The sequence below is a fragment of the Chamaea fasciata genome, unplaced genomic scaffold (genome assembly GCF_029207755.1).
Source record: "Chamaea fasciata isolate MVZ Bird 193981 ecotype frontalis unplaced genomic scaffold, bChaFas1.0.hap1 SCAF_19, whole genome shotgun sequence".
NCBI lineage: Eukaryota > Metazoa > Chordata > Aves > Passeriformes > Sylviidae > Chamaea > Chamaea fasciata.
Window position 1 is genome coordinate 11,308,859 of NW_027094104.1, and position 25,040 is coordinate 11,333,898.

The 25,040-nt window shown below is 60.3% G+C and overlaps 3 protein-coding genes across 3 annotated transcripts; all 3 read left to right on the forward strand.

Annotated features, from left to right (window-relative positions):
* Positions 1 to 4,331: 4,331 nt before the first annotated feature.
* LOC136299035 (cytochrome P450 2C5-like) lies at positions 4,332 to 8,823 on the forward strand. Its single transcript, XM_066200298.1, has 9 exons — positions 4,332 to 4,511; positions 4,977 to 5,139; positions 5,468 to 5,617; positions 6,197 to 6,357; positions 6,460 to 6,636; positions 6,723 to 6,864; positions 7,245 to 7,432; positions 8,083 to 8,224; positions 8,336 to 8,823. The coding sequence occupies exons 1-9, from the start codon at positions 4,332 to 4,334 to the stop codon at positions 8,527 to 8,529; spliced, it is 1,497 nt and encodes a 498-aa protein (XP_066056395.1). The 3' UTR covers positions 8,530 to 8,823.
* Positions 8,824 to 10,628: 1,805 nt separating this feature from the next.
* FBXW10B (F-box and WD repeat domain containing 10B) lies at positions 10,629 to 18,432 on the forward strand. The gene is made up of 11 exons (XM_066200864.1): positions 10,629 to 10,722; positions 10,814 to 10,941; positions 11,885 to 12,010; positions 12,505 to 12,617; positions 13,073 to 13,267; positions 13,506 to 13,627; positions 14,328 to 14,476; positions 14,947 to 15,089; positions 15,855 to 16,013; positions 16,914 to 16,969; positions 17,597 to 18,432. Exons 1-11 carry the CDS (start codon positions 10,629 to 10,631, stop codon positions 18,430 to 18,432), a joined length of 2,121 nt encoding a protein of 706 aa, XP_066056961.1.
* A 2,088-nt stretch (positions 18,433 to 20,520) lies between these two features.
* On the forward strand, positions 20,521 to 24,824 carry TVP23C (trans-golgi network vesicle protein 23 homolog C). Its single transcript, XM_066200718.1, has 7 exons — positions 20,521 to 20,570; positions 21,009 to 21,091; positions 21,277 to 21,421; positions 21,884 to 21,973; positions 22,523 to 22,654; positions 22,842 to 22,970; positions 23,616 to 24,824. The coding sequence occupies exons 1-7, from the start codon at positions 20,568 to 20,570 to the stop codon at positions 23,646 to 23,648; spliced, it is 615 nt and encodes a 204-aa protein (XP_066056815.1). The 5' UTR covers positions 20,521 to 20,567; the 3' UTR covers positions 23,649 to 24,824.
* Positions 24,825 to 25,040: the final 216 nt, after the last annotated feature.

The following is a 25,040-nucleotide window of genomic DNA, read 5'->3' on the forward strand; positions in this document are numbered from 1 at the left end:
TTACAGCCAGGCAGCTCCTGGCATCTCCCCTGGCATCAGCTGGTGCAGGCTCAGCACTTCCTCTCCCCGTTTTTCCATCCTGAATTGCACCATTACTGCAGGATGGAAAAAGCAGATATTTTATGTGGTGTCCGGGGGTGGAGACAGGGAATTCTGGCTCCCTTGAAGGGGGACAGAGGCTCGGAGCTGTGCTTCCCACCACGGCGTCTCTGAGGTGCTCCTTCCGCATGGGGCAGGAAGGGTGACACTCAGGGAGAACACCCAGAAAATCCCTGTAGGATTTCCCACACAGTAACGGTGCCCAGCTCCTCCCGGCCCAGAGGCAGCTGCAAACACCTGCCAGGGCGGGTTCTCCTCGCCTCCACCAGCGCAGTGGTGCCAACAAGGTCACTCTGAGTGTTCAAAGCCCCTGGCTTTAACCCCCCCTCCCTCCCTCGGTGACAGGGCTGTCCCTGCCGTCCTCCCCACCCCGGGGCCACTCAGCCCCCGGGGTCTGAGAGCGTCGGCCCAGATGGGTCAAAGCCGATTAACGTCAGAGCAGCGTTCCAGTGCAAACCCTCTGACAGGGCAGCGCTGGTGGCGCTCGGCCCTGGCCCCACCAGCAGGTGCAGCAGAGGTTCCTCTCGCCCCACATGCCCCCCTCCCACCCCACGCCCCTCCCTCCTGCCCCTCCTGCCCCCCAGACCCCCCAGCAGGGTTCCCATCCCCCCAGCCTCCCCCGGGCTCTGGGGGGCACCGCAGGCTGAAGGCAGCAGGGCCACAGCCCGGCAGCACCAGGGCAGAAGGGAGCTCACGGCCTTCCCACAGGCTGATAAGGTCCCTGCGAGAGGGCTTTAATCACATTTCCCTGTTTGCTGCTCCTGGAGACAGCGATAATGAAGGCTGGGATGGGAGCGGTGTCTGTGCAATCCCTGCAGCGGGAAAACAGGGAAGGGAGGAGGGGAGCAGGGGGCACAGCCAGGGAGCTGCTCCCACCCCTCATCCCCGGGCTGGTGGGGACAAGTGACCGCCACCAAAACCCTGCTCTGTTCTGGCTGAGCTGTGCTGGAGCACGAGCCTTCAACCTCCGCAGGATTCCATCCTATCCCACCCCATCCCTTCCCATGGATCCCATCCCATCCCATCCATCCATCCGTCCGTCCATCCACCCATCCATCCATCCATCCATCCATCCCATCCCACCCCATCCCACCCCATCCCATCCTATGGATTCTATCCCATCCCTCCATCCATCCTTCCATCCATCCCTCCATCCTTCCATCCATCCCTCCATCCTTCCATCCATCCATCCATCCATCCATCCATCCATCCATCCATCCCACCCCATGCCATGTCATCCCATCCCATCCCATCCCATCCCATCCCATCCCATCCCATCCCATCCCATCCCATCCCATCCCATCCCATCCCATTATCCCATCCTTCTCCCATTCCCATTCCCGGGAGGCCCCAGGCTCTGTGCTCGGTGTTTCAGTCCCCGTGCAGTGTCAATGACCCTGCCCCGCGGGGCTCTGCCCGGGGCCCGCTGCATCCCTCTCCTCCCCTCTACCGGCTGGAATTGGCCGCTGTGCCCGGCACGTGGCTGTGCCGCCGGCAGGAGCGGCCCCGCTCCACCTGCCATCTGTCACCTGGCCCGGCGGTGACACGCACTGGGTGACAGATGGCACCGGAGCTGCCGCTCCTGCCGGGGCAGGGCTGGCGCTGCCGCTCGGGGCTGTGCCCGCGGCTCCCCGGCTCGCTCCCGCTCCATCCCGCGGGGATCCATCCCCGTGCACGGAGTGCAGCCGTTACATCCCCCGGGAGAGGTGACCTGGCCCATGGGGAGGAGGCGCAGAGGCGGCCAGAGCCTCTCGTCCCCAAGGCAAAGTCCCGAGGGTTGTTCGTAGGGACGCACAGGGCAGGGGGGGGGATTGGAAATTAAAATGCTATTGGAAAGTTTAATTGTATCTTCACAATTTGTCATCCCAGGCGCTGGAGATGGTTCCCTGTGCTGGGAAGGATTTCTGGTTGTCGTTCCCTGCTCCGGGAAGGATTTCTGCCTGTGGTTCCCTGCTCTGGGAAGGATTTCTGCCTGTGGTTCCCTGCACTGGGAAGGATTTCTGGCTCTGGTTGGTTCCCTGCACTGGAAAGGATTTCTGGTTGTGGTTCCCTGCGCTGGGAAGGATTTCTGGTTGTGGTTCCCTGCTCTGGGAAGGATTTCTGTCTGGTTCTCTGGGCTGGAGCCACTCCAGTGGCACATTCCCAGGTATTCCCGGATCTCTGGGATCTGCCTGTCCTCACAGCGGGTCACTGACCTCGGGGCATCATCCTGCCTTTATGTGCCCGGCTGTGGAGCGGGGTGGATCCTGCAGGCACTGCAGGCAGAGCCGGCCCTCCTCTGCCTTCTGTGCAGACTCTGATTAACGGGCACAGCGTCTGGCTCTCGTTTTTCCAGCCACGGAAGGATCCAAATGAAGGCTGGCTGTCCCTGATTAACCATTACCCTTCCCACGCCTGTTCCCAGTGCCGGGATTGTGCTCCGCTCTGCTTTGCCACCACACTGCTGGTGTCACACTGGTCTCTGCTCACCCTGAGGTGGCCACTGGCTGCCTCCTGGCTCCTCACTGGGCACCCAGGGTGCCATGCTGGCCACCCTGCTGGCCACTGCTTTGCCTCTGTGCCACCAGGAGAATGCCCTGGGACCACACAAACCACACTTTATATCAGGGACAAATCACACTGTGCCTCTCCCTCACCCCAGGGCTTGGTTAGCGGTGCACACCACTGGATTTTCTGCAGGCACCCCACAGCAAACCCCAGAAATGACCCCAGGGGTGTGGCAAAACCCCAGAAATGACCCCAGGGGTGTGACAGGGGCATTGGCACGGCTGTGGAGCTCCCTCGCAGCCAGCAGGGTGACAGTGATGACAAATGACCCTGACCCTGCAATTACAGCCAGGCTCTGCTCAGCCAGTGCTGCTGCATTATTGAGAGCAACCAAAAATACTCCCAGCTCAGTCATTAACTGCTCTGGGCCTCCTGGAGAGCGGCTGCCAGGGCTGCCTCAGCCTGAGCCGGCACAGGGAACAGCCTGGAACGGGCTGCAGAGGTGTTTGCACATCCTCCAGTCCACTGGGAGGAGGCCCTGGGGGAGCAGAGCACCTCTGAGGGTCAGGATTCCGATGGGAAAGTGGCATTAGGATGACATTAATGGCCTTAGTGTCAGTGTCACTGCTGAGCTGAGCTGGGCTGAGCTGGGCAGGGATCAGGGGAACCCGTGGGAGCAGCTTTGCTCCATGCCCATGGTGGGACCTGGAAATCAGCTGGGAAATGTCTTGGATGGGAAGGGTGTGCGGAGGAGGAGGGCAGGGAGGCTGGGGGCTCCCCAAAGCCTGGGGGAGCCTCGTGCCATGGGGGAGTGGGGCAAGGCAGGCTCCTCTCTGCCAGCACCGCTGAATCCCCTCTGCTGAGGGGAATTCCCTCCCTCTGCAGCGACCAGCACGGGTCTGAACCTCCTCCCCTTCTCCTCCAGGAGGAATCCCACCCTTTCCTGGGAGCTGGCCTGTGCCCAGCTGGCTCAGCCGAGGGCTGTGAGCGCTCTCCACCAGAGGTGGGGTGGCTGTGCCAGATGTGCTCGTGTGCAGCCAGATGTGCAGGTGCTCAGAGCAGGTCGTACATTGGAGGAGCCCACGGAGGAGTTAACCCACACCTGCAACAACCACAACACCGCGGGCTGGTGTTCCCCCAAAGCCCGACAGGAGCCCCAAAAGACACCAGAAAAAATACCAAGTGTTTTTTCCATTTTCTGGGCCGTTTTCCATCAGAAAGGAGTTTGATGGAGCACTGTCGCCCCCCGAGCGTGTGGCCAGGCACAGTGGCCACTCCTTGGAAGGAGTTTCTGTTTACCAGAACATCCTCTCCGGGGTCACTGCCCTGGTCAGCAAGGCAGTGACCGGCGGGGCGGTGACTGCAGGGGACATCAGAGGTTGGCCGGGACAGCGACAGTGACCTCTTCCTGTCTCGTGTGTCACCGCAAGGGCGCACCGAGCAAAGGTGACTCGGGGGGCCGGGCAGGGGACAGTCACCATCTCCCGCGGGGTGTGACAGAGCTCGCAGCGCCCGGGACGGCTCGCAGAGCTCTGTCACAGCACAGCGGGGACAGGCGTGCGCCCCGCAGGGACAGGGCAGCGCCTCCGTGTCCCCGAGCAGCCCGAACCCCCGGTGCTCGGGAAGGGCAGCGAGCGGGGCAGGGCAGGGCAGGGCAGGGCAGACACAGCTCTGGGCTCCGCTCTCTGCTCACTCTCCTCCCTGGAATTCCTTCCTTTCTCTCCCTGCTCGGCAGCGCGGGGAGGATGGACGCGGGATCGGCCGGGCTGCTCCTCGCTCTCCTCCTCCTCCTCTCCGTCCTGTGGCTCCTGGGCTGGAGCAGGGACACCAAGAGGAGCCGGCTGCCGCCTGGCCCAGCGCCGTGGCCCATCCTGGGCAACCTGTGGCAGAAAGATGTCCTGCCCCTCTACAGGAACTACGAGAAGGTAAGGGACCAGCGGCCGCGCTGCTCCCACTGGCAGCCCCAGCAGGACACACAGCGGGAAAGTCCCGTGCCAAAATAAAAGGGGAATCCCACAGGTGACTCTTCCGACCTTTCTTCTCTCTTCTTCCCTTCCTCATCTCTTGCTCTACCAGAATTGCCTAAACCCCTTCTGAGGGGAGCTGAACCAACCCTGTTATTGAAGCCTTTCTCCTCCTGTGAGGGACCCAGTGGTGACAGTGCCCCTCAAGGGCTGCAGCTGCTGTCCAGAGATGATGCTTTGAGCCCCCCAAAGTGGCCCTGGGATAAAATCCCCAGGGACAGGGACAGGGACAGGGTCACAGCTTTGAGGGAGGTACTGCCTGTCCCTGCCGGCCATTCAGCAGTGCTGTGGGCTCGAGTCCCAGTTTAAAACGAAGTGAATGAACGGGTGTGGGAGCCTGGCTCACGGAGCTGCCCGTCCCTCCAGCTCAGCAGCACCTACGGCCCCATCTTCACCGTGTGGCTGGGGCTGAAGCCCGTGGTGGTGCTCTGCGGGTACGAGGCAGTGAAGGACGCCCTGGTGGGACACTCGGAGGAGTTTGGGGGCAGACCCCAGATCCCCCTCCTGATGCAGCTCTCCAAAGACTACGGTGAGTGCCTGGATCTCTCCTGGATCTCTCAGATGGCTGCGTCCAAGTCCAGGGAAGGGCTCAGCACCCAACACTTCCTACACCCATTTCCTGCTCTGCAAGACCCTTAAACTCCCACACCACTTGTCAAGGACAGAATTAATTCCACTTAGGCAGTTCCAGCTTTGTTCTGGGTGGCTGTAGAGATCCCCATCCTTTCATGGGCACTGCACACTTGCGTGGTTCCCATCCCGTTGCCCTGCTGCTCCTCAGCCCGGCCCAGAGCACAGTTCCTGCTCCTGGGGAGCAGCAGGGTGGGCCGGGGCTGATCTCCTCTGTGGCCCCGCAGGATTTGTCTCCCACGATGAGAAGAAGTGGCGGGAGCTGCGGAGGTTCACGCTCAGCACCCTGCGGGACTTCGGGATGGGGAAGAGCTCCATGTCCCAGAAGGTGCAGCAGGAGGCCCAGCACCTGGTGGAGCTGCTGGCAGAGCTCAAAGGTGACGTGGCTGCTGTCCTTGCTGGCCCTGTGGCAGGCAGAGGACACTCAAGAGCCCCGTGGGACACGGGTGGCCCCAGAGCTCTTTGCAGGACCCGGTGTGGGTGATCCCTGCAGGGTAGGGCTGAGATCCAGCCCCAGCCCAGCCAGGGCTGCAGGGATGTGCCACAGCCACGGCTGGAGGGCCGGGAGGGAGACCCTGCTCTGAAGTGGCGCAGGGACGGCCAGAGGCGAGGAGCATTCCCTGGGAATGCACAGCCAGGACAGTGCCCCGGTGACGCGGGATCATCAGGGTTATTCCTCCTCCCCAGCAGTGCCCAGATCCCGCCGGTGCCAGCACATCTGCTGGGGCTTCCCGCAGCTGCCTCTGCTCCCCTCAGCCCGAGCTGTGGGGGGGTTTAGGGGCAGGGAGGCGGCTGGAGCAGCCCAGAGCTCAGCAGGGCTCTTTGCTGTGGTCCCACAGATCAGCCAGGGCTCAAAACCAGGGGCTGGGAGCGGGGGGGGGAAGGGGTGTTTTCTGTCTTGAAGCAGATCAATAACCGGTGATTTTGGATGCTTTTCTCATCTTCTGTGCCCGCAGGCAATGCCTTTGAGCCCATGACCATGTTCAGACACGCCGTGTCCAATGTGATCTGCTCCGTGGTGTTCGGGAGCCGCTACAGCTACAGCGACGCGGCTTTCCTGGAGCTGCTCAACGCCATCGGCAACTACGTCAGCTTCTTCCTGTCCCCCGTGGCCAAGGTGGGAGCCTGGCGCTGCCCTCGGGGGCTGGGGACGCTCCCCGCCTTGGGGAGGGGCTGGGAGGCTCCGGAGGCTGAGCCCCGCCGTGCCCTCCCTCGGCAGGTGTACAACACCTTCCCCAGCCTCATGCAGCGCCTGCCGGGGCCTCACAAGAAAGTCCTGGCCGACTGCCAGAAGCTGAAGGATCACATCCAGGAGAAGGTGCAGTTCCACCTGCTGACGCTGGACTCCAGCTGCCCCCGGGACTACATCGACTGTTTCCTGATGAGGGCAGAGAAGGTAGGGGGGGGCTGCCCTCCAGCCTGGCTGCAGCCTGCAGCATCCCCCAGACCACTGTGAACCTCTTCCACCACGCCCTCCTGCAGGAGAAGGGCAGCCCGGAGACCATGTACAGCCACGAGGACCTGGTCATGTCGGTGTTCAACCTCTTCGGCGCCGGGACGGTGACAACCAGCAACGCCCTGGTGTTCTGCCTGCTGATGCTGGCAAAGCACCCCCACATCCAAGGTAGGGCAGAGAACAGAGAAGCTCCTGGGCCTGGGGTGCTCACGGGGCATGCGGTGCCAGCCCTGGCTGGTCCCGTTTGGGGGCAGACCCAAATCGTCCTGTGGGGTCACCCAAGGGTGGCAGGCGTCAGACACAGACTCCCACAGGCCAGGGGATCTGGGTGCTTCTCCTGGGCTCCATCCCTGCCCCTGCGGATGGCCCTGGAGATGTGCTGAGCTGGCAGGGTGCCGGCAGGGATGAGGGCAGACATTCTGTTTCTGGCTCTATCTGGGATGAGATCAGCTGGCTGCCCCTCTAGCCCACCCCTGGGTTTAGGATAAACCCCGTGGAGGCCGGTGAGAACCTCTGGGGAGGTGACCCAGCCCCGCTGCCGTCCCCAGCCAAGGTGCAGGAGGAGATCGACGCCGTGGTGGGCACTGGGCGCGCCCCCCGCACAGAGGACAAGCTGCGGATGCCCTACACCAACGCCGTGATCCACGAGCTGCAGCGCTTCCACAAGACCCGCATCGAGAACTTCCCGCGCATGACGACACAGGACGTCCTCTTCAGGGGCTACATCATCCCCAAGGTACACAGGGGACAGGGACAGGCGGCAGCGGGGCTCGAGTGACATTTGCCTTTGTCCCTGGACTGTTTGTGCACGTCTGAAGGTCTTTCCCAATTCTCGCAGCGATGACGTTTCGGAGGGGACCAGAGGCGGGTGAACGTCCCTTCGCATCCTGCCCACACCCCCTGTCCATTTCCTGTCCTGGCAAACAGCTCTTCCCGCCACGGAGCCGCGCAGGGCTGGGGGGCCCGAGCAGGAGCCCACCCCGGGGTGGGGCCAGGCCAGAGCCCCCAGCCCTCGGCAGATCCGGGGACAGGCACCACTCCTGGCTGGACCACGAGCCTTGTGTGCAAAACCCACCCTGAGGGAACCTCTCCTGCCCTTGGACCCGGGGCACTGAGAGGGGCCTTAGCAGAAATCCATGGGAATAACTCAGTAATTTGTGTCCCATGAGCTGCACAGGCTGGCAGGAGCGTGGGGACACAGAGCCCCACGTCACTTGTCCCCGTGGCACAGAGCCACCATTCCAGGCTGCCTCCCCACGGGAACCTGCCTGGGCATTGGGGTGCACACCCAGCCTCCCCTGATGCTCCCCCAGACTGATCCCCCCAGCAGAGCCCACGGTGGTGCTGACATCCCTCCTCACATCCTGCCCTGTCCCTGTCCCGCAGGGCACTCCTGTCATCCCGGTGATCTCCTCTGTGCACTCGGACCCAAGCCAGTGGGAGAACCCCAAGGAAGTGGACCCCGCACACTTCTTGGATGAGAAGGGCGAGTTCAGGAAGCGCGAGGCCTTCATGGCGTTCTCAGCAGGTCAGTGCCACGTGCCCAGGAGTGCCAGCACAGACACCCCGGGGCACAGGGGCTTCCTGCGCCCTCCCGTCCCCTTGGTCCCCACCGGGGTCACCCCTCTCTCCTGCCCAGGGAAGCGGATGTGCCCGGGGGAGGCGCTGGCCCGCATCGAGCTCTTCCTCTTCCTCACCACGCTGCTGCAGAGCTTCACCTTCCGGCTGGCCACAGAGCACAGGGAGCTGGATTTATTCTCCCTGTGGCTCGAGATTGAGAGGAGGGCGATCCCGGGCAGGTTCTTCGCTCTCCCGCGCTCGCCGTCCTCCTGAGCTGGGAGAGCAGCACAAGGAAAGGCTCCTCGGGGGTCTCCACCCTGCCCCAGAGCGAGCCCTGCGGCCACCAGGGCACAGCCACCACGGCAGGGACAGTTCGGGCTTGGGGCTTCTCCTCTGAGAACTTGGGGCACCTCTGCCAGCAGCTCCACGGGCAGCGTGCTCCCAGCCCTTCCCTCCCCATCCCAGGAACGGGAGGAAGGCTGCAGTGCCCTTCCTCCCCATCCTCTCCCACGCGGTTTGAGCTCCTCGTGGCGTGGCTGCCTGGGGCTCCCTCAGTCTGGTGGAGGATTCAGAGAGCTCTGCAATAAAAATAACCATCAGAACCAGGTGCTGGTGCTTATAAGAACACTCGTGGTGCCTCTTGCATCCCGTTCTTCCCAGTTCAAGCCTCCCAGACACAGGGTTTCAGCTCCGTGTCCCTTCCCGGGGTGTCCTCACCCTTCCCAGAGCAGCTGGAGCCAGGAAATCACCCAGCCCTGCCGTTCCGCCCGCCTGGGGTGAAGTGCTGCAGAGGGTGTTGTGCCAGCAGCGGGGCCCTGTGAACCCTGGGACCTCAAGGCATGGGGGAAATCGGGGTTTTCGGGGGTGTTGGAGTTGGCTTTGGTGGGGTTTGCCCTGCCGGGGTGCTCCTGCACACACGGACAGGGCACAGCAGGGACTCTGCCCTGGGGGAGGTGGCTGTGCCCTGCTGGAGGGAGGTGACATCAGGGACCTGGTTCACGCTCCTGCCTTGTCCCAGGTGATGCACAAAGCAGCCTTTACTCTGACTCTAAGCGCATTTGTGACTTTCAGATGACTAAATCAGCTCTTTTCTTAACCGGCGGAAGCTCAGGCAGGCAGAGCCACCTGCCAAAAACGTGTGTGACCAAAACCTTTGCTCCGTCTCTCCCTGAAGCCCTGGGTCAGCGCTGCGCCCGTGACCCGGGTAACCTCCGGGCTTCTGTCACCGAAACCAAACACCGGCGTCCAAAGGCCACCCGTGCTCCGCTTCCCGGAGCGTTCCCTGCCCCTTTGTGTCACCCCCCAGCCCGGCCGTGCCCGGGGCTGGCACGGTGCCCTGCCCTGACCGCGGGTCCCCACCCCGGAGGGGCTGCTGGCGTCCCCCGGCAGCCAAACACCCCCAAACATCCCCCGACATCTCCTGACACCCCAACATCCCCCGGCATCCCCTGGCACCCCACTCTCCCCTGGCACCCCAATATCACCCGGCACCCCAATACCCCCTGGCAGCTGCCATCACCCAGCCGTCCCCCATCACCCCGGCATCCCCTGGCACCCCGACATCCCTCGACTACCCCAAACGTCCTCCATGGCCCCGACAGCCGTGCCCGCGGGCTGCGCGGCTCTTAGCAGCATTACGGCGGCGGTTGGAATTACGCTAACTGTGGCCGGGCGGTGGCGGTGGCGGTGGCGGTGGCGGTGGCGGTGGCGGTGGCGGGGAGGGGAGCCCCGGGCAGGTGAGCGGTTCCCTTCCTTCCCTTCTGCAATGTCACAGCTCCGGCCGTGGCACACACACACAGCTGCTGAAAATCGAGCGGCCCAAGGCAGAGAAGGTTTTCCCCCGCTCTCAGAAAAGCGGCGCGATGTCCCCGCCACTAGTGGCCCTGCCGTGTCCCCTCGGAGCCTGGGCTGTCACCGTGCCGTGCTCTGGCTGCTGGGGCCGGAGGGTGCAAAGCGCAGAGCGAACTGCTGCGCGGAGTCCCCCCCAGCCCGCGACCCCCGGTCCGCTGGTGTCTCCCCAAGGGACGAGCCCTCGCCGCCGCCCAGGGCAGGCTGCGGGGGAGGAGATGTCACCGTGTCCCTCAGCCCCGCCGGTGTCAGCTGTCCCGCACACCGGAGCGTTCCCAGCGCGTTCCTGCCACTCGCACCGTGCCAGAGATGGGTTAGGGACCACCCGGCTCCTCCAGGGCAGCGCTGACACCGGGGCTGTCCGTGGCACCCAAACCCGAGCGCTTCCAGGGCTGGAAATTCCCTGTTTTCCAGGTGACCAAGCCCAGAAGGTGCTGTCGGCCCCGGAGCACTGAGTGCCGCGCCGGGAGGGTCCCGATGCCGGGGACAGCTCACCTTCGTCCTTAGCTGCTGCAGAGGCCACCATGGCTCCTGTGTCCCTGCAGTCCCACCCCGGGGACAGCCAAGCCAAGGACTTTACTGGTGTCCTGCCGTTCCAGCTCTCCGTGTCCATCCTGGGTAAAGCTGCTCTGACTTCCCGCTGGTTTCCCCTAAGGGCCAGGAATGGTGTCCAGCGGGGATTAGCTGAACTGTCCCTTTAACTCCCCAGGGCTCTTGGATCACAAATCCCTGGATGCGTGTTCTGCTGTGAACGGCCGCTGGGCGTTCCTGGTCCGGCAGCTCCAGGAGGACCGGGAGTGTCGCACCACGGTCCAGAAGAACCTCCTGCACCTCAAGGTGGGATTCCTGGGCTCCTGCCATGATCGTGCACTTCAAAAAGAGGAGATTTTGCTGCTGCCCAGGCTCTTTAATGGAAATTCCTGTACCAGAGGCTGCCCCCCGCCTCTGCCGTGGCCCTTCCACCTCCGGCTGCAGGGCAAAGCCAGGTGACATTTCACACTGTCACCAGGGAGCACCAGAGAACGGCTTTCCCTCTCCTCCAGAGAGCCTGTGACTCTAGAAATGGATCCAAACATGCTTCAGTAAAGAAGAGTTTGGTCACAATGACAATTTCCAGAGGCAGTGGAGGTTGGGCAGAGCCACTGCAGCTCCCAAGGCAGCTCAGGGATGAGCCTCACTTGCTCCACACAGGGCAGGGGAATGCAAGGTGCCTTTGTGAGGAGCTGGGGGCCGTGGGTGGAACTCGGGAATGCAGAAATCCTGGGACAGGCCTGGCCAGCAGCACCTGCCACAGACCAGGGAGGAGTGAGGGAGCCTCCCCCAGCAGTCTGGAACCTCCGCTGCTGTGGGCTGTGAAGGGAGCACAGAAACTCAGCTCCGTGCTGGCCTTCCAAAAAGCCTTCAGGGGAGGTTTCACAGGCTAAAAATGAATCTTGAGTGTTGACCAAGGTGTTGTGAGAGCCTCTCATCCCAGTGAGTTTGGATTCTGAATCAACTGAGTGCCTGCCAAAGATGAGGCGAGCTCAAATTTGTGCTGCTTCCTAAAACCTTAAAACTAGAGTTTGGAAAAAAAAATAATAAAAAACAATTCTTTTTCACCAGAAATTAAACCTTGGCTAGATAAAGTGCTAAATGCAAGCCAGGTCTCAAGCAGAAGCCGGAGTGTGCAGCTGAGCCCCAGCACCCTGAGGAGAGGAGCAGCACCGCGAGGAGAGGAGCAGCACGCCCTGCCTGCCTGGGCTCTGCCCCAGCCGTGGCCTCTGTTGGTTTATTCCAAGAGCTGTGTCCCAGAAAAGCCATCCCAAAGTACGCCAGAAGGGTCGATGTGCAGATTCCCCAGCTAAACGAGGAGGGTGAGGCCGTTGAAGTGAAGCAGAAGGAGCAGAAGAAGAGACGAAAATCGAAGGTTTGTTGGGGGCTCTTTGCCTGCCATGGGTGCTGTGTGCCAGTGTTTGGGGAGGAGAGGGGACAGCTCTTGGCAGGCAGCACAGGGAATTTGGAATTGCCCTGTTCTTCCCCACTCCTGCTCTTGGATTGCCCCATGGTGAGCAGCTCGTAGGGACCACGGCTTGCTCAGCACCCTCCGCCACGGGAGGGAGTTTGGGAGGCATTCCCAAACCTCTGCCTCATCCCCACGTGTCCCCAGTCACAGCACAACCCTGGGGCCAGGGGCCTTCTTCCCACAGCATAAAGGGTGCAGGTCCCAGGCTTCCATTTCTGCCACAGAACACGGCCTGGGAGCAGCCCTGGACTAAGCAGGGTCTTGCTGCACTCTGGTTTTCCTCACTGGCACTCGGGGTCTGTGCTGGGCTCATCCCAGGGCTGACATGCTCCACACTGTGGAATAATGCTGCACTCCTGCCTCCCTGAGCTGCTCTTCCTTGTTTCTCTTGCCATCAGACGGAGGATTTCAGCCTGCACGAAGCCTACCAGGGACTGAAAACTGCCAAGATCGAGCTGGAAGAGAGGAATGTCTTCTGTGGCCCCTACAAGACCCATGTGCTCCTGGAACAGTGAGTGCAGTGCCCAGAGCAGCTTTGGGAAAGCTGTTCCATTCCCTGTGATCCTCCCGGAGGCTGGAGAAGGCTCCCTCTGTGTCAGTGTTAAGAAATCTCCATTTTTAAATAAAGATACCAAGACAAGCTGCTTTTAAAGGAATAAGGGTTAGTGACCCACAGTGCATCCCACAGGATACGGGCCTGGGAGGAGCCCTTGCCCCTCTGCCCACCCTGACACAAAGGGGGACAATTTAGGGACTGTGCTGGTGCCCTGCAAAGGGTTCACCCCTGCAAGGCTGCCCACCCCGCTCAGTTAAACCAGAGAAATGCTGAGCCAGGCCTGGCTGCTGGCTAAGGCTCAGCCCAGGCTCTGGTTCTGTGCAGGGCACACAGGAGGAAGAGAGCCCACTACAGCAGAGGGGCTGGGTGTCTGCTGTCTAAAGCTCAGCCCAGGCTCTGGTTCTGTGCAGGGCACACAGGAGAGCCCACCACAGCGGAGGGGACCGGGTGGCCGCTGCCCACTGGAGGGTGAGGCTGCTGGGGGTGCCAGCAGGGCAGGACGTGCCCCTGGTGCTCCCTGGCCACGCCGGGCCCTGCAGGGCTCTGTGCCTCCGAGAGGACGAGGGAATCCTGCTCAGCACCACCAGCTGCGACCTCAGCATCAGGTGAGCTGGAGTCGGGGACACTGAGCCCCTGGAAAACCAGGGGAAAGGGAAGCACTGGGGTCACACCTCAGTGCTGAGCCTGCCTTGATCGCTACAACTTCTCTGACACCTCAGTGGAACAGCTCCTGGCTCTAACCTGGTGTGTGGGAGCGGAGCTGGGCACAGCAAATAGGAAATAATCATGGAATCACATGGAAAGTTCCCCTGGTTTCTCCTCCCTTGGGATGGTGCTCTGCAGGTGCTGGGATATTCACAGCAGTGCCTGTGTGAGAACCTTCTCAGGTCACTACGCCACCGTCACCGGCCTGCACTCCCACCAGGAGCGCCTTGTGTCGGGAGCTGCGGATGGCATGGTGAAAGGTGAGGGCACCTGGGAGCTCCCAGCCACGGGAATCCCTGGAGGAAACGGGCAGGGAGATGGGGATGGTGAAAGGTGAGGGCACCTGGGAGCTCCCAGCCACGGGAATCCCTGGAGGAAACGGGCAGGGAGATGGGGATGGTGAAAGGTGAGGGCACCTGGGAGCTCCCAGCCACGGGAATCCCTGGAGGAAACAGGCAGGGAGATGGGGATGGTGAAAGGTGAGGGCACCTGGCTGTTCCAGCCATGGGAATCCCTGGAGGAAACGGGCAGGGAGATGGGGATGGGAACACAGGGACGGGGTGGAAGGAAGGCTCTGAGTCAGAGCCCCACCTGGGGACACACGCACACACAGCCCCTGGTTGTGTCAGGGACTAAATTCTCATTATTTCTGCTTGGATTCAGAGTTAATGGTTTTGTGGCTGCAATGCCATCCCAGCCTTTGGGCATGTGCTATCAGCTTTGAGCTTTGCCAGAGGTTTCCTTATAGAATAAAGGTGAAAAAGTTGTGCTTTTTCTGGACTTCACATTTAAATTTTTTGCCGTGCAATTCTACTTTCTAAAGCAACACTCAGCTCCTCACAGAGCTGCAGGTACAAGGTGTGGCTGTAACCCAATAATATTCTTTAATGCATGTTGTACTCCCAAAACTCATCCTTGGGGCAGATGTATTTTTAATCCTCCTCCCTTTTGCCCCAGCAGTGTGGAGCTTGAAGAGTGGGAAATGCCTGAGGACCCTGATGCACAGCAGCCCCGTGTGGGCAGTGAGCATGGACGGCACCCACGTGGTCAGTGGGGGTCACCGGGGGCTGGTGAAGGTCTGGAGTGCTCAGACAGGGGCTCTGGTCAAGGTGAGTTTCCTCTTGGGTGGATAATTCTGTGCTAAATGGTCAAAACTCTGTCAGTCCATACCTGGGAGAGGAGGGGAGCCCTTTACCAGTGCAGAAATGGAGAGAGAGCCCAGATATCCCAGATATCCCAGCTGAGCCTCTTCCCCCACAGCCAGGGCAGCCCCCTCTTCCCTCTTCCCTCCTGGGACAACATTCCACGGACCACAAAGGTCTGGGTGGAGTGACATCTCTTTATCACATGTAATAAAGATGGGAAAGGGATGTTATTCCACGCCAGGAGCTCAGCAGCAGCACCGAGCCCAGAACACTTCAGTGACCACCAAACAAACACAGTTACCCGTGAGGGTGCACTGGTGCAATAACACCGTGTAAATCCACATCAGGCTGGCGTCCTGAAAGCCACGGGACACCTCAGACAGATTTACATCCAGGTTACTGTCAGTGCTGCACCTTCTTCTTGTCCTTTGCAGACATTGGAGAGGCACCAAGGCCCCGTTCTCTGCCTGTCCTTTGACCAGTGGCACCTCCTCACAGGGAGCACTGATGGATACGCCCTGGGATGGAGCATGTTGGGAAAGTTCAGGAGATGCCTGATGGCTTTCTTCCATCCCAAGTAGGAATCAGATGTGTTTCAAGTTGTGTTCAACAGTGGACTGAATCTGTAAACAAAATGTGCCCCTTACAGGGCCAGGAAATGCCAAAATTACCACTCCGGGGATTTCAAATATCCCCACTTTCACCAGCCTTTATCTCAAGGGATCTGTCAGGCACCACATGGTCACAAGCAGCATTCTCAGTTAAGACCTGGAAGAGCCTGAAATGCAAACCCACAGCACTTTATCACAACCAGCGATGACTAAAGACAGACAGAGCACAGCCCAAAATCCCGAGGATCCCCCGCCGTGTGCCACAGGGTGTCACATCACCCGGGCAGGAATAGGGGGGGCCCGTTTCATGCTGGCCAACTGCATGTTATGCCATTCTCTCAAACTTTAACTGCGTCTAGAACTGTGAAAACTGGAGAATCGTACGGTTTTCATTGATTTTCCTGGACAAAACCCTGAAATTTCAAAAGCAGCAGATGGCCGTGGCCATATGGCTGCTATGGGGAGCACGGAATCACAGAATCCCAGAATGGTTTGGGTTGGAAGGGGCCTCAAAGATCACCTCATTCCCACCCCCTGCCAAGGGCAGGGACACCTTCCAGTGGAAAGATGCACTGGGCTGTTGGTTTGGCCCTGGGGTGACCTGAGATTTCTCTGTCAGACCTTCACAATGTCCCCACCAGCTCCTCAGTGCAGCCACAGCTCTGCCTCTCCTCCAGGGGCATTTCTCCCTGTGCAAGTGAAGTGCCAACCCTCACCTGGTGTGTTTCCAGGGAGGTGCTGTCCCTGGAGTTCCTGTACCTCAGAGTCACCAGTGGCTGTGCTGATGGACACATTCGGGTATTCAGCTTCCTGACTGGAGCCTGCCTGCACGTGCTGGAGCCCGGCAGCAGCGGGGACCCCGCGTCTGCTCTCTATGCAGCAGGAAACAGGTGGGTGACAGCAGCTGCCAGCAGGCTCTGACCCAAATGTGGTAGATCACACTGAAATTTAAGGAATTGCGTGTTCTTCCTTCTCACAAATAACTTTTAAAGGGCTCCACTATTCATTAACTGCTTCCATAACCTGGTTTAGTTGACAGTGGCTGAAGAGATTTCCTTAGTCTCTTCAGCAATGTACAATTTCCTGGTTGTCTACAGCTGAAGATACAGCCCCAGCTGTAAAGCTGAATTCAGAAATTTTTAGGAGGTGGGAGAATCAAGACCTGGCAGTCTCTGCCTGTTCCCTGATCTACAGCCTCTTTATAAAGCCAATAACGAGAAATCCCTCCAGGTTCATTTGCTTTTGCACCTCTAACTGAAGGTGGCTCACAGTGTCTGAGGAAGCAATGGTAAAGCACTGCTGTGGTTTCATGGCTGCTCTAAAACACAGCAATAAATGGGCAGCTCTGGAGAAACTACCTCCATCCCAGCACAGCCCTTCAGCCCACACCTAGCTCTGTCCACTGCCGGAAATTTTCATCCTAATTACTTTTAAATTAATCCTGCCGTGGAGCTGAATGAAAAGACCCTCAGAAACTCACAGAGAGCAGGAGTTAAGGTGTGCAGTGTGTGACTGGTGGGGTTCATTGCTGCCAGCGTGGAGCAGCAGCGAGCTCAGGACAAGTCCCCCAGACCCTGACAGCCACCCAAGGGCCGTGGAAGACCCAAAAGTATCACCCTGAGCCCCTGCTTTCCTGGCTTTTCTAAACTGAGTGACAAACCAGGCAACCACTGCCTTCAGCCCAGCCAGTATTCAGACTCTCTGCTGTTGTCAGGAGCAGATGTGCCGCTCCATTTCAATGGTTCTGTCATTTTCTAGGCTTCTGTGAAACCTCTCCGCCTTTTTACAAGGCTTTGGTGTAAATTCAACACGTTTTTCAAGACAGGCACTGTCATTTTCCAACTGAGTAAGACAGAAATCAGTAGTAGTATTCATATTCACACAGCTGGTGGGCTTGGAAACACGCTGCTGATTCAGGGCTTGAATTATTCATTACAAACACCCGAGAAAGTGAGAGAACACCTACAATCAGGATCTGCCATCCCCGGGAAAGGCAACTGCACAGAAACAGGCACCTTTTCAATTGTAACACAGTGATATATTTTGTCTTTAGTCAGAGCTATTCAACACAGCGCGGTGACAAATCCTCCAGCTCCACAGACTGAATATTGCAGATAAACTGATGGGCTGGGAAAAGGTTCCTGCTTTTCAGGCCAGCAGATGCCAACTGATGCTCTGCTTGGCAAAAGACAGAACCCAGGGAACGGCTGGGGTTGGATTTAGGGCAAGGTTCTTCCCCCCGAGGGTGCTGGCAGTGCCCAGGCTGCCCAGGGACAGCCCCAGAGCTCCAGGAGCCTTTAGAGAGCTCTGCCAGGGATGCCCAGGGTGGGATTTTTGGGGGGTCTGGGCAGGGCCAGGAGCTGCACTGGGTGATCCTCTGGCTCCCTCCCAGCTCATTCCGTGATTCTCTGACTCCGTGCTCTGTGTGGGAAAGCCTCTGAGCCCCAAACGTGCCCCTTTGTTCTTGGCACAGGTGACAAAGCCGACCCGGGCCCGGCTCCCCCCGCACCCGAGGAACCAGAGGCCACTGAGGAGTACGAGCTGCCCCAGGCAGTCCCGAGCCGCCCCATGTCCCCTGACAAGCTCCTGCCCACGATCAGCACCCTGCAGGGCTCCTGCAGGGCCGCCGTGGGCAGCCCCAGCCCCGAGCTCCCTGTCACAGCCCGGGGAGAGCAGCAGCCGCACCCCGGGAAGGTGCTGATGTCCCAAAGGCTCCTGCAGCAGCAGCAGGAGGAGGAGCAGGCAGCGCAGCTCCAGCGGGCCGGGCTGCACAGCCCTTCTCTGGCCATGACAACCATCTCTGCTCCCTTTGAAAGCAAAACGCTGCGGCTCAGGCTGAGGAGCTCCCTGCACGGCCCCGCGGTGAAATCCTCCATCCCTGCTCCCTGTCTTGTACGCCCCAGGCTTTGTGGCTCGCTGGGGGAAAGGAAAGCTCTCCGTGGCCACGGGAAAGGCACTGCTGGCCCCAAAGATGGGGGTCAGCTCATCGACATCTGCGCGATCTCGGCTTCTCTGGAGCTGGTCCAACCAGCACCTGGTGCGGCTGCACAGGGCACTGAGGCTCCCGGGGGAATAAATCCCTCCAGCTCCCGCAGGGACAGCGGGTTCAGGCTCCTGGCAGCAGAGCAGGAGCTGCAGGAGGCAGCCCTGGCGGCTCAGCACCAGGCACAGCAGGCAAAGCCCACGGCAGATAAAGAAAGAGTCAGAAGGAAAGCCTGGCTGAGGAAAAGCAGAGGCCTACCTGTGGATGCTTTCACTGGGGAGAAGAAAACGCCTGCTCCAGAACTTGGGCATGACACGTTTATCTGAGGTGATCCCCGAGTCCAACCCACAGACACGACCTGGGATTCTGGAGTCCAGCTGAGTCTGCCACGTGGCTTTGAGCATGAAATACAGACATATTCATTTCTATATATATATATTTAGGATATTTAAGTATACTTCCTGTGGTTTTAAGTGTAAAGCACATCCCCACTGTAAGTTTTCCTAAGAAATGCTATTGGTACGTGCAGCTATTTCTCAAGGCAGTGAAGGGACCGAGCTGGATTTAACTCCCTAAACCTGCTGTGGTTACCAGCACGGCACTGTCTGACACCAACACAGCTCAGGATGGGCTAGCCCTGTGAGAATAATAGTAAAAGCAAAAAAACCAACCAACCAAACAAAAAAACCCAAACAAAACCCTTTCTAGTGTTGCTACAGGATACAAAATGAAGGACGCACACGCAGTCAGTCGTCAGGGCAGTCAGTCATATTTTTTTACGTCGATTTATATAGATTTTGGTCAATGACCAGGGATTGGAGGATGAAGGTTGCCACCTCTCCAACCACACGGGTCAAACTAGAAGTTCATCAATTGTCCCCCCTCCAGAGAGGAATGTAAACATCGCTTTGTTTACATGACAATCTGTGAGAAACTCCACAACAAAAATGCAAACATCTGAAGGCTGAAAAAGATCAGGGCGACATTCTAGTGTTTGAAAAAAAAGCTATTTATCTAGCTTTGAGCACCTGGGCCGGTGTACCGAGAATCTGGTACACCAGAGGTTTGAGACCAATTCTGCCCGAGGTCGCTTCCAGCAGCAGTTCTGGCTCGAAATGAAAGTCTCTGAACCTCTCCCCGCAGCGGGGCTGCCATTAGTGCCGGCTTGTTTAATTAACGCCACCTTGGACGCGCAAACCCAGTGAAGAACCGCGGGGAGGGAGCGGGGAGCTGGCACGGCTGGGACGTGTGTACCACGGCACAGGGATGTCACCGCGAGGTGGCCCTGCCACGGCCCGGGGACTGTCACCGTGTCCCCCCGTGTCCCCCCGTGTCCCTGGCCCCGTGTCCCCCCGTGTCCCTGGCCCCGTGTCCCTGGCCCCGTGTCCCCCCGTGTCCCTGGCCCCGTGTCCCTGGCCCCGTGTCCCTCCGTGTCCCTGGCCCCGTGTCCCTGGCCCCGTGTCCCCCCGTGTCCCTCCGTGTCCCTGGCCCCGTGTCCCTGGCCCCGTGTCCCTGGCCCCGTGTCCCCCCGTGTCCCTGGCCCCGTGTCCCTGGCCCCGTGTCCCCCCGTGTCCCTGGCCCCGTGTCCCCCCGTGTCCCTGGCCCCGTGTCCCGGGCCCCGTGTCCCTGGCCCCGTGTCCCCCCGTGTCCCTGGCCCCGTGTCCCTGGCCCCGTGTCCCCCCGTGTCCCTGGCCCCGTGTCCCGGGCCCCGTGTCCCTGGCCCCGTGTCCCCCCGTGTCCCTGGCCCCGTGTCCCTGGCCCCGTGTCCCCCCGTGTCCCTGGCCCCGTGTCCTTCCGTGTCCCTGGCCCCGTGTCCCCCCGTGTCTCTGTCCCCGTGTCCCCCCGTGTCCCTGGCCCCGTGCCCCTGGTCCCGTGTCCCTGGCCCCGTGTCCCCCCGTGTCCCTGGCCTCGTGTCCCTGGCCCCGTGTCCCCCCGTGTCCCTGGTCCCGTGTCCCTGGCCCCGTGTCCCCCCGTGTCCCTGGCCCCGTGTCCCTGGCCCCGTGTCCCCCCGTGTCCCCCCGTGCCCCTGGTCCCGTGTCCCTGGCCCCGTGTCCCCCCGTGTCCCTGGCCCCGTGTCCCTGGCCCCGTGTCCCCCCGTGTCCCTGGTCCCGTGTCCCTGGCCCCGTGTCCCCCCGTGTCCCTGGCCCCGTGTCCCTGGCCCCGTGTCCCCCCGTGTCCCCCCGTGCCCCTGGTCCCGTGTCCCTGGCCCCGTGTCCCCCCGTGTCCCTGGCCCCGTGTCCCCCCGTGTCCCTGGCCCCGTGTCCCCCCCGCTCCCTCAGGGCCGTTGGCACGGGCGGCGCGCGGCCCCGGCCACGTGGCGGCGGAGCGGGGTGACGGATCGCGCCGTGATTGGTCCGTGGCCGTGACGAACGGGGGAGTGGGCGGGATGATGGAGCGGAGCGCGCCGTGATTGGTCCGCGGCCGTGACCCGCGCGGCGGGGCGGAAGTGGCGGCTCCGACCATGGTACGGGACCGGGACCGGGACCGGGACCGGGACCGGGACCGGGATGAGGATCGGGGGCTTGGACACGGGACAGAGGACCGGGGATCCCGGGATCGGGACCGGGCCGGAGCAGGGGCCTAGGCATGGGTTATAGGAGCCCCTTCCCGCAGGCCCGGCCGAGCTGCGGGGCACGGAGGCGCTGCTGCCGCCACAGGCCCGGCCGTGCCCAGCGCCCCGCCGGGCTCAGCACCGGGGCCCAGCGCCCTTCGGCACGGACCGGGCTCCGGGAACCGGCAGCTCCCGGGAACCGGCAGGTCTTGGGAACCGGCAGCTCCCGGGAACCGGCAGCTCCGGGGCTCACTGTGCACCGCTGCCCATAAAGGGGCTCACAGAGAGTGGCTCCTCTCACACCTGTTTCATTTTTCTCCTGTAACCCTGTGCCTCTGCTCCCCACCTCAGGACGGCAGTGATGACATTGAAGACGTGTCGCTCTTTGACGCAGATGATGATGTCTCCAGGAGATCCAAAAAGTCAAAGATCAGGTCAGTGGTGGCAGGGGGAGTTTGTGGAATCCCTTCCTTGTGTCAGCTTCCCGGCAGTTATTTCCCATATTTCCCATGGCTGGGTTCCTGTTACGATGCTGCCCCTCATCCTGTGCACTGCTGGGAGACGCCCTGGCCATGTCACTTGTCTGCAGGAGCTGTGACTGTCCTGCCCTTCATTCCAGGCACCCTGTGGCATCGTTTTTCCACTTGTTCTTCCGGGTCAGTGCCATCGTTGTTTACCTGCTCTGTGAGCTCCTGACCAGCAGCTTCATTGCCTGCATGGTGAGCATCATCCTGCTGCTGTCCTGTGACTTCTGGGCTGTGAAGGTGAGTTCCCCCCGTGCTCCCTGTTACCTTTGCCTGGCGGTGTAAAAACAGCTGACGGTGATGTTCGCATCTCTAAAACCTCATCTGTTTGTGTCTCTCCTGTAAGATGACACCCCAAGACACCCTCGGGTGCTGTGGTGGATTGCAGAGTGTTGTGAAATAAACTCTGACACCTCTGTGTACTCGGTTCCTTTTGAAAGCCAAGTGGAGGACATTTATTGGGCTCCCCTTGGAGGCAGCACAGGCTTTGTTATCAGCCCAGAGTCCCCACTGTTATCAGCTCAGAGTCCCCACAGCTCTGCCCCTGGTGCTGCATCCCTGAGAAAACGGGATTGCTGTGGGTCTTTCCCTCCCAGACGTGGGGCAGGGGGCACTGTGGGAAGCAGCAGCCCAGGCAGGGAGCCCTGGCAGCAGGTTTCTCTGGCAGGGGACACAGAGCTCACGGGTTCTGCTCTCTCCCAGAACGTCACAGGGCGGCTCATGGTTGGCCTGCGCTGGTGGAACCAGGTGGATGATGATGGCAGAAGTCACTGGGTGTTTGAAGCCAGGAAGGTAAATGGTTCTGTTCTAACTGCCCTTGTGTCTGCCTCACGAAGCCCCTGGTGGCTGCTGGTTCTGCTGGTGAGGGGAGATTGCACAGGGAGCCTGTACCTGCAGCCACAGCTCTGTGACCTGGTTTTGTGATGGCTGCTGGATGAGCTTTTTGATTGCTGAGTTATTCAAAAATTCTCGTGCTGTAATGATCTGGCTTCATAATAAGTAATGTAAGTGTGTGTTTTTTGGAGGTGGGAAACGACTCCTTTGGCTGTTTCTAAGCCTTGTAACTGAACCGTGCAGGAAATGTCATTTTCCCCAAACTCACCCTTTAGCCCCAAGCATTCCAAGAGGTTTTGGTGCTGCTGCCTCCAGTGATGCTGAGAGAGAACTAGGAAGAGAACGGAAACACTTTCTGTTGCAGAGATGTCTTTGTGTGGTGTAGAAATTAAGTCTTGGGAGCACCCAGTGCTGCTGTGTGGAGGGAAATCCCAGGGAGTGTGGGGATTCTGCCCTGCATCTGTGGGATGGAGCAGCCTGACCCTTCCATCTCCTTTCTGTTCCCAGGTGTCAGCACAAGGGGGTAAAACCTCCTCCGAGGCAGAGTCCCGGATTTTCTGGCTGGGCCTGATCACCTGCCCCATGATCTGGGTGATCTTTGCCTTCAGTGCCCTCTTCTCCTTCAGAGTGAAGTGGTTGGTGAGTGCCCTGCGAGCCCCCCGTGGGCCTGGCCCTGCCTGGGCCGGGGGACAGCTGCTGGCCTCGTGTCCCTGTCACCGGCAGGGACAGCTGCTGGCCTCGTGTCCCTGTCACCGGCAGGGACAGCTGCTGGCCTCGTGTCCCTGTCACAGGCAGAGACAGCTGCTGATTTCTGTCCCTGTCACAGGCAGTGGTGGTGATGGGCGTGGTGCTGCAGGGAGCCAACCTGTACGGATACATCAGGTGTAAAGTCGGCAGCAGGAAGAACCTGACCAGCATGGCAACCAGCTACCTGGGGAAGCAGTTCCTGCGGCAGGTGAGTGCCCAGGGCCTGGGCATCCCTGGGGAGAACAGGAGAGGTGGACAGAAAAGGGTTGGTGTGCAGTGGGACCCTCCCCACGTCGATGCCCTGGGAACCTGAGCCCCGTTAATTAAGGCACAGGGCTAATTGCTGCCATCCAGCCCCACGTGCAGCCATGGAGAACTGCCATGGGAATTCCTGGGAAATGGCACTGCTGGCTGAACGGGCTGCCTCTGCCCCTGGTGTGCTGTCCCACTCCCACCCAGCTCTCCCCAGCAGCTCCTGTTCTCCCCCAGCTCTGGGCTCCCTGCAGGGCAGGGAACAAACATCCCAGCAGGAGCAGCCACCCCAGTGCCACCTCACTGCGGCTGGGCTGCCTTTCCTGCCCGTGGTGGTGGCTCTGGCCGAGGTGTTCTGGCTGCCACGGGTTCACGGATACTGGCTGGAGTTTCTGCCATTGGTGTGACCAGCAGCTCTTGGTGCGATCAGGACCTTTCCTGGAACTCTGTGCTGGGCCCGTCCCCTTCTTGGTTTGCCCCTGAATTCTTTGCCCTGGCAGGGCTCACCCAGGTGCCCAGGCCAGCCTCAGGCTCGGGCAGAGATGAATGCTTTGCCCCAAAATCCCAGCAGTGACTGACAGTTTGATCTTGCCTCCTGCAGACCATGGCCACAGAGGAGCAAGCAGCGTCCTGAGTGTGGTGGGAGCCTCCAGGCAGGCTCCATCCCCGGCAGTGACCAGCAGGGAAGGTTGCTGTGACCAGTCTGGGAGCTGCACACAAGGTGTGAATCTAAAGAAGTAAATAAATTGTGCAAGACTCGAGGTTAACACTCCCGGCAGCTTATATTCCATTTTCCACTAGCAGTTTGTGTTTAGGTCCTCTCTTTAGTTTGATTAACAAGAATTAATTTGCTTCAACTTTAAATTAAAAGATAGCCCGAGTGGGTTTCATGCAGGTGTAGAACTACTGGGTGAGTTAAAATTGCTGGAGACTCTTCAGAAGAGCCATGTACAAGCTGAGCCTTGGGAACTCTCCTGCTCCTGCAGCACCTGGTGCCTGGGTGTTTTAGCTGGGGACAGGTTCTGCTCCTGGAGGTTGTTGCTGCTTCTGTTTCAGTTCAGGGAGTGATCTTTAGCCCTGCATCCCTCACTGTGTGACTGGAGTGGTGCTGCGTGCCTGCAGCGAGGGGCACCCGAGGGCGATGGAGCTGCTGGGAAGGTCCCTGCAGTCTGATGGCAGCTGCAGACAGTGACTGTGAGCAGCCCCTGGCGTTCTGAGGCATTCACAGGCCTGGGGAACATCCGAAACCCTCACCTGGGGGAATCCCTGCAGCCTGGGCCTGCCTGAGAGAGAGCAGGAGCAGAAACAGTTTCCAGGGAAGGCTGGAGCCCCATGGCAGCCCGGGGCTGGGACAGCAGCCCTTGTCTGCCTGGCCTGTCACACTGGGCCACGGGGTGTCCTGGAGGGGACACTGGGGCTGTTCTGAGGCCAGAAGGGTGTGGGGACACCCAGCAGCTCCCCGGCACAGGGGTGGCACTGTCAGGGTGTCACCTCCTGCAGTCCCAGCTCTGTGCTGTCCCTGAGCAGGGACACAGCAGGATGTCACCCTCCTGGAGCTCTGCCCCAGGGGCTTGTGCTCCCACAGCAGCAGGTGCTGAACGTTCTGGGTGAGGAGCCGTGGATGGTGGATGAGGAATGTGGTGTGTTTCTCCCTCCTGGGTGCTGTGGGTTGTGGGGTTGCATTAACCTGTCCCTGTGCTCTGCAGTCCTGGCAGCTGTACCTTTGTTCAACTCTTTGGATCGGTACCTTCCTTTTGTAAAGGCATATTTATAAAATCTTGGAATTAAAATACTGCTTTGTTTAACCAGCCCAGACTGTCCCTTCTGTGCTTCGTGGTTCGTTTCTGCCCCACGTCCTCGTCAGGCACGTGCAGCAGGAGTTGATTGTGCATTCTGACAGGGCTGTTCTCCAGCCCTGGCACAGTTCTGTCCCCCAGGGCTCTGCAGACACTGCCCAGGCTGCTGGAGCTGTCACCGTGAGCTCTTGTCTCTCTGAAAATATCCCCCCGCAGCCCCGCAGGGACTA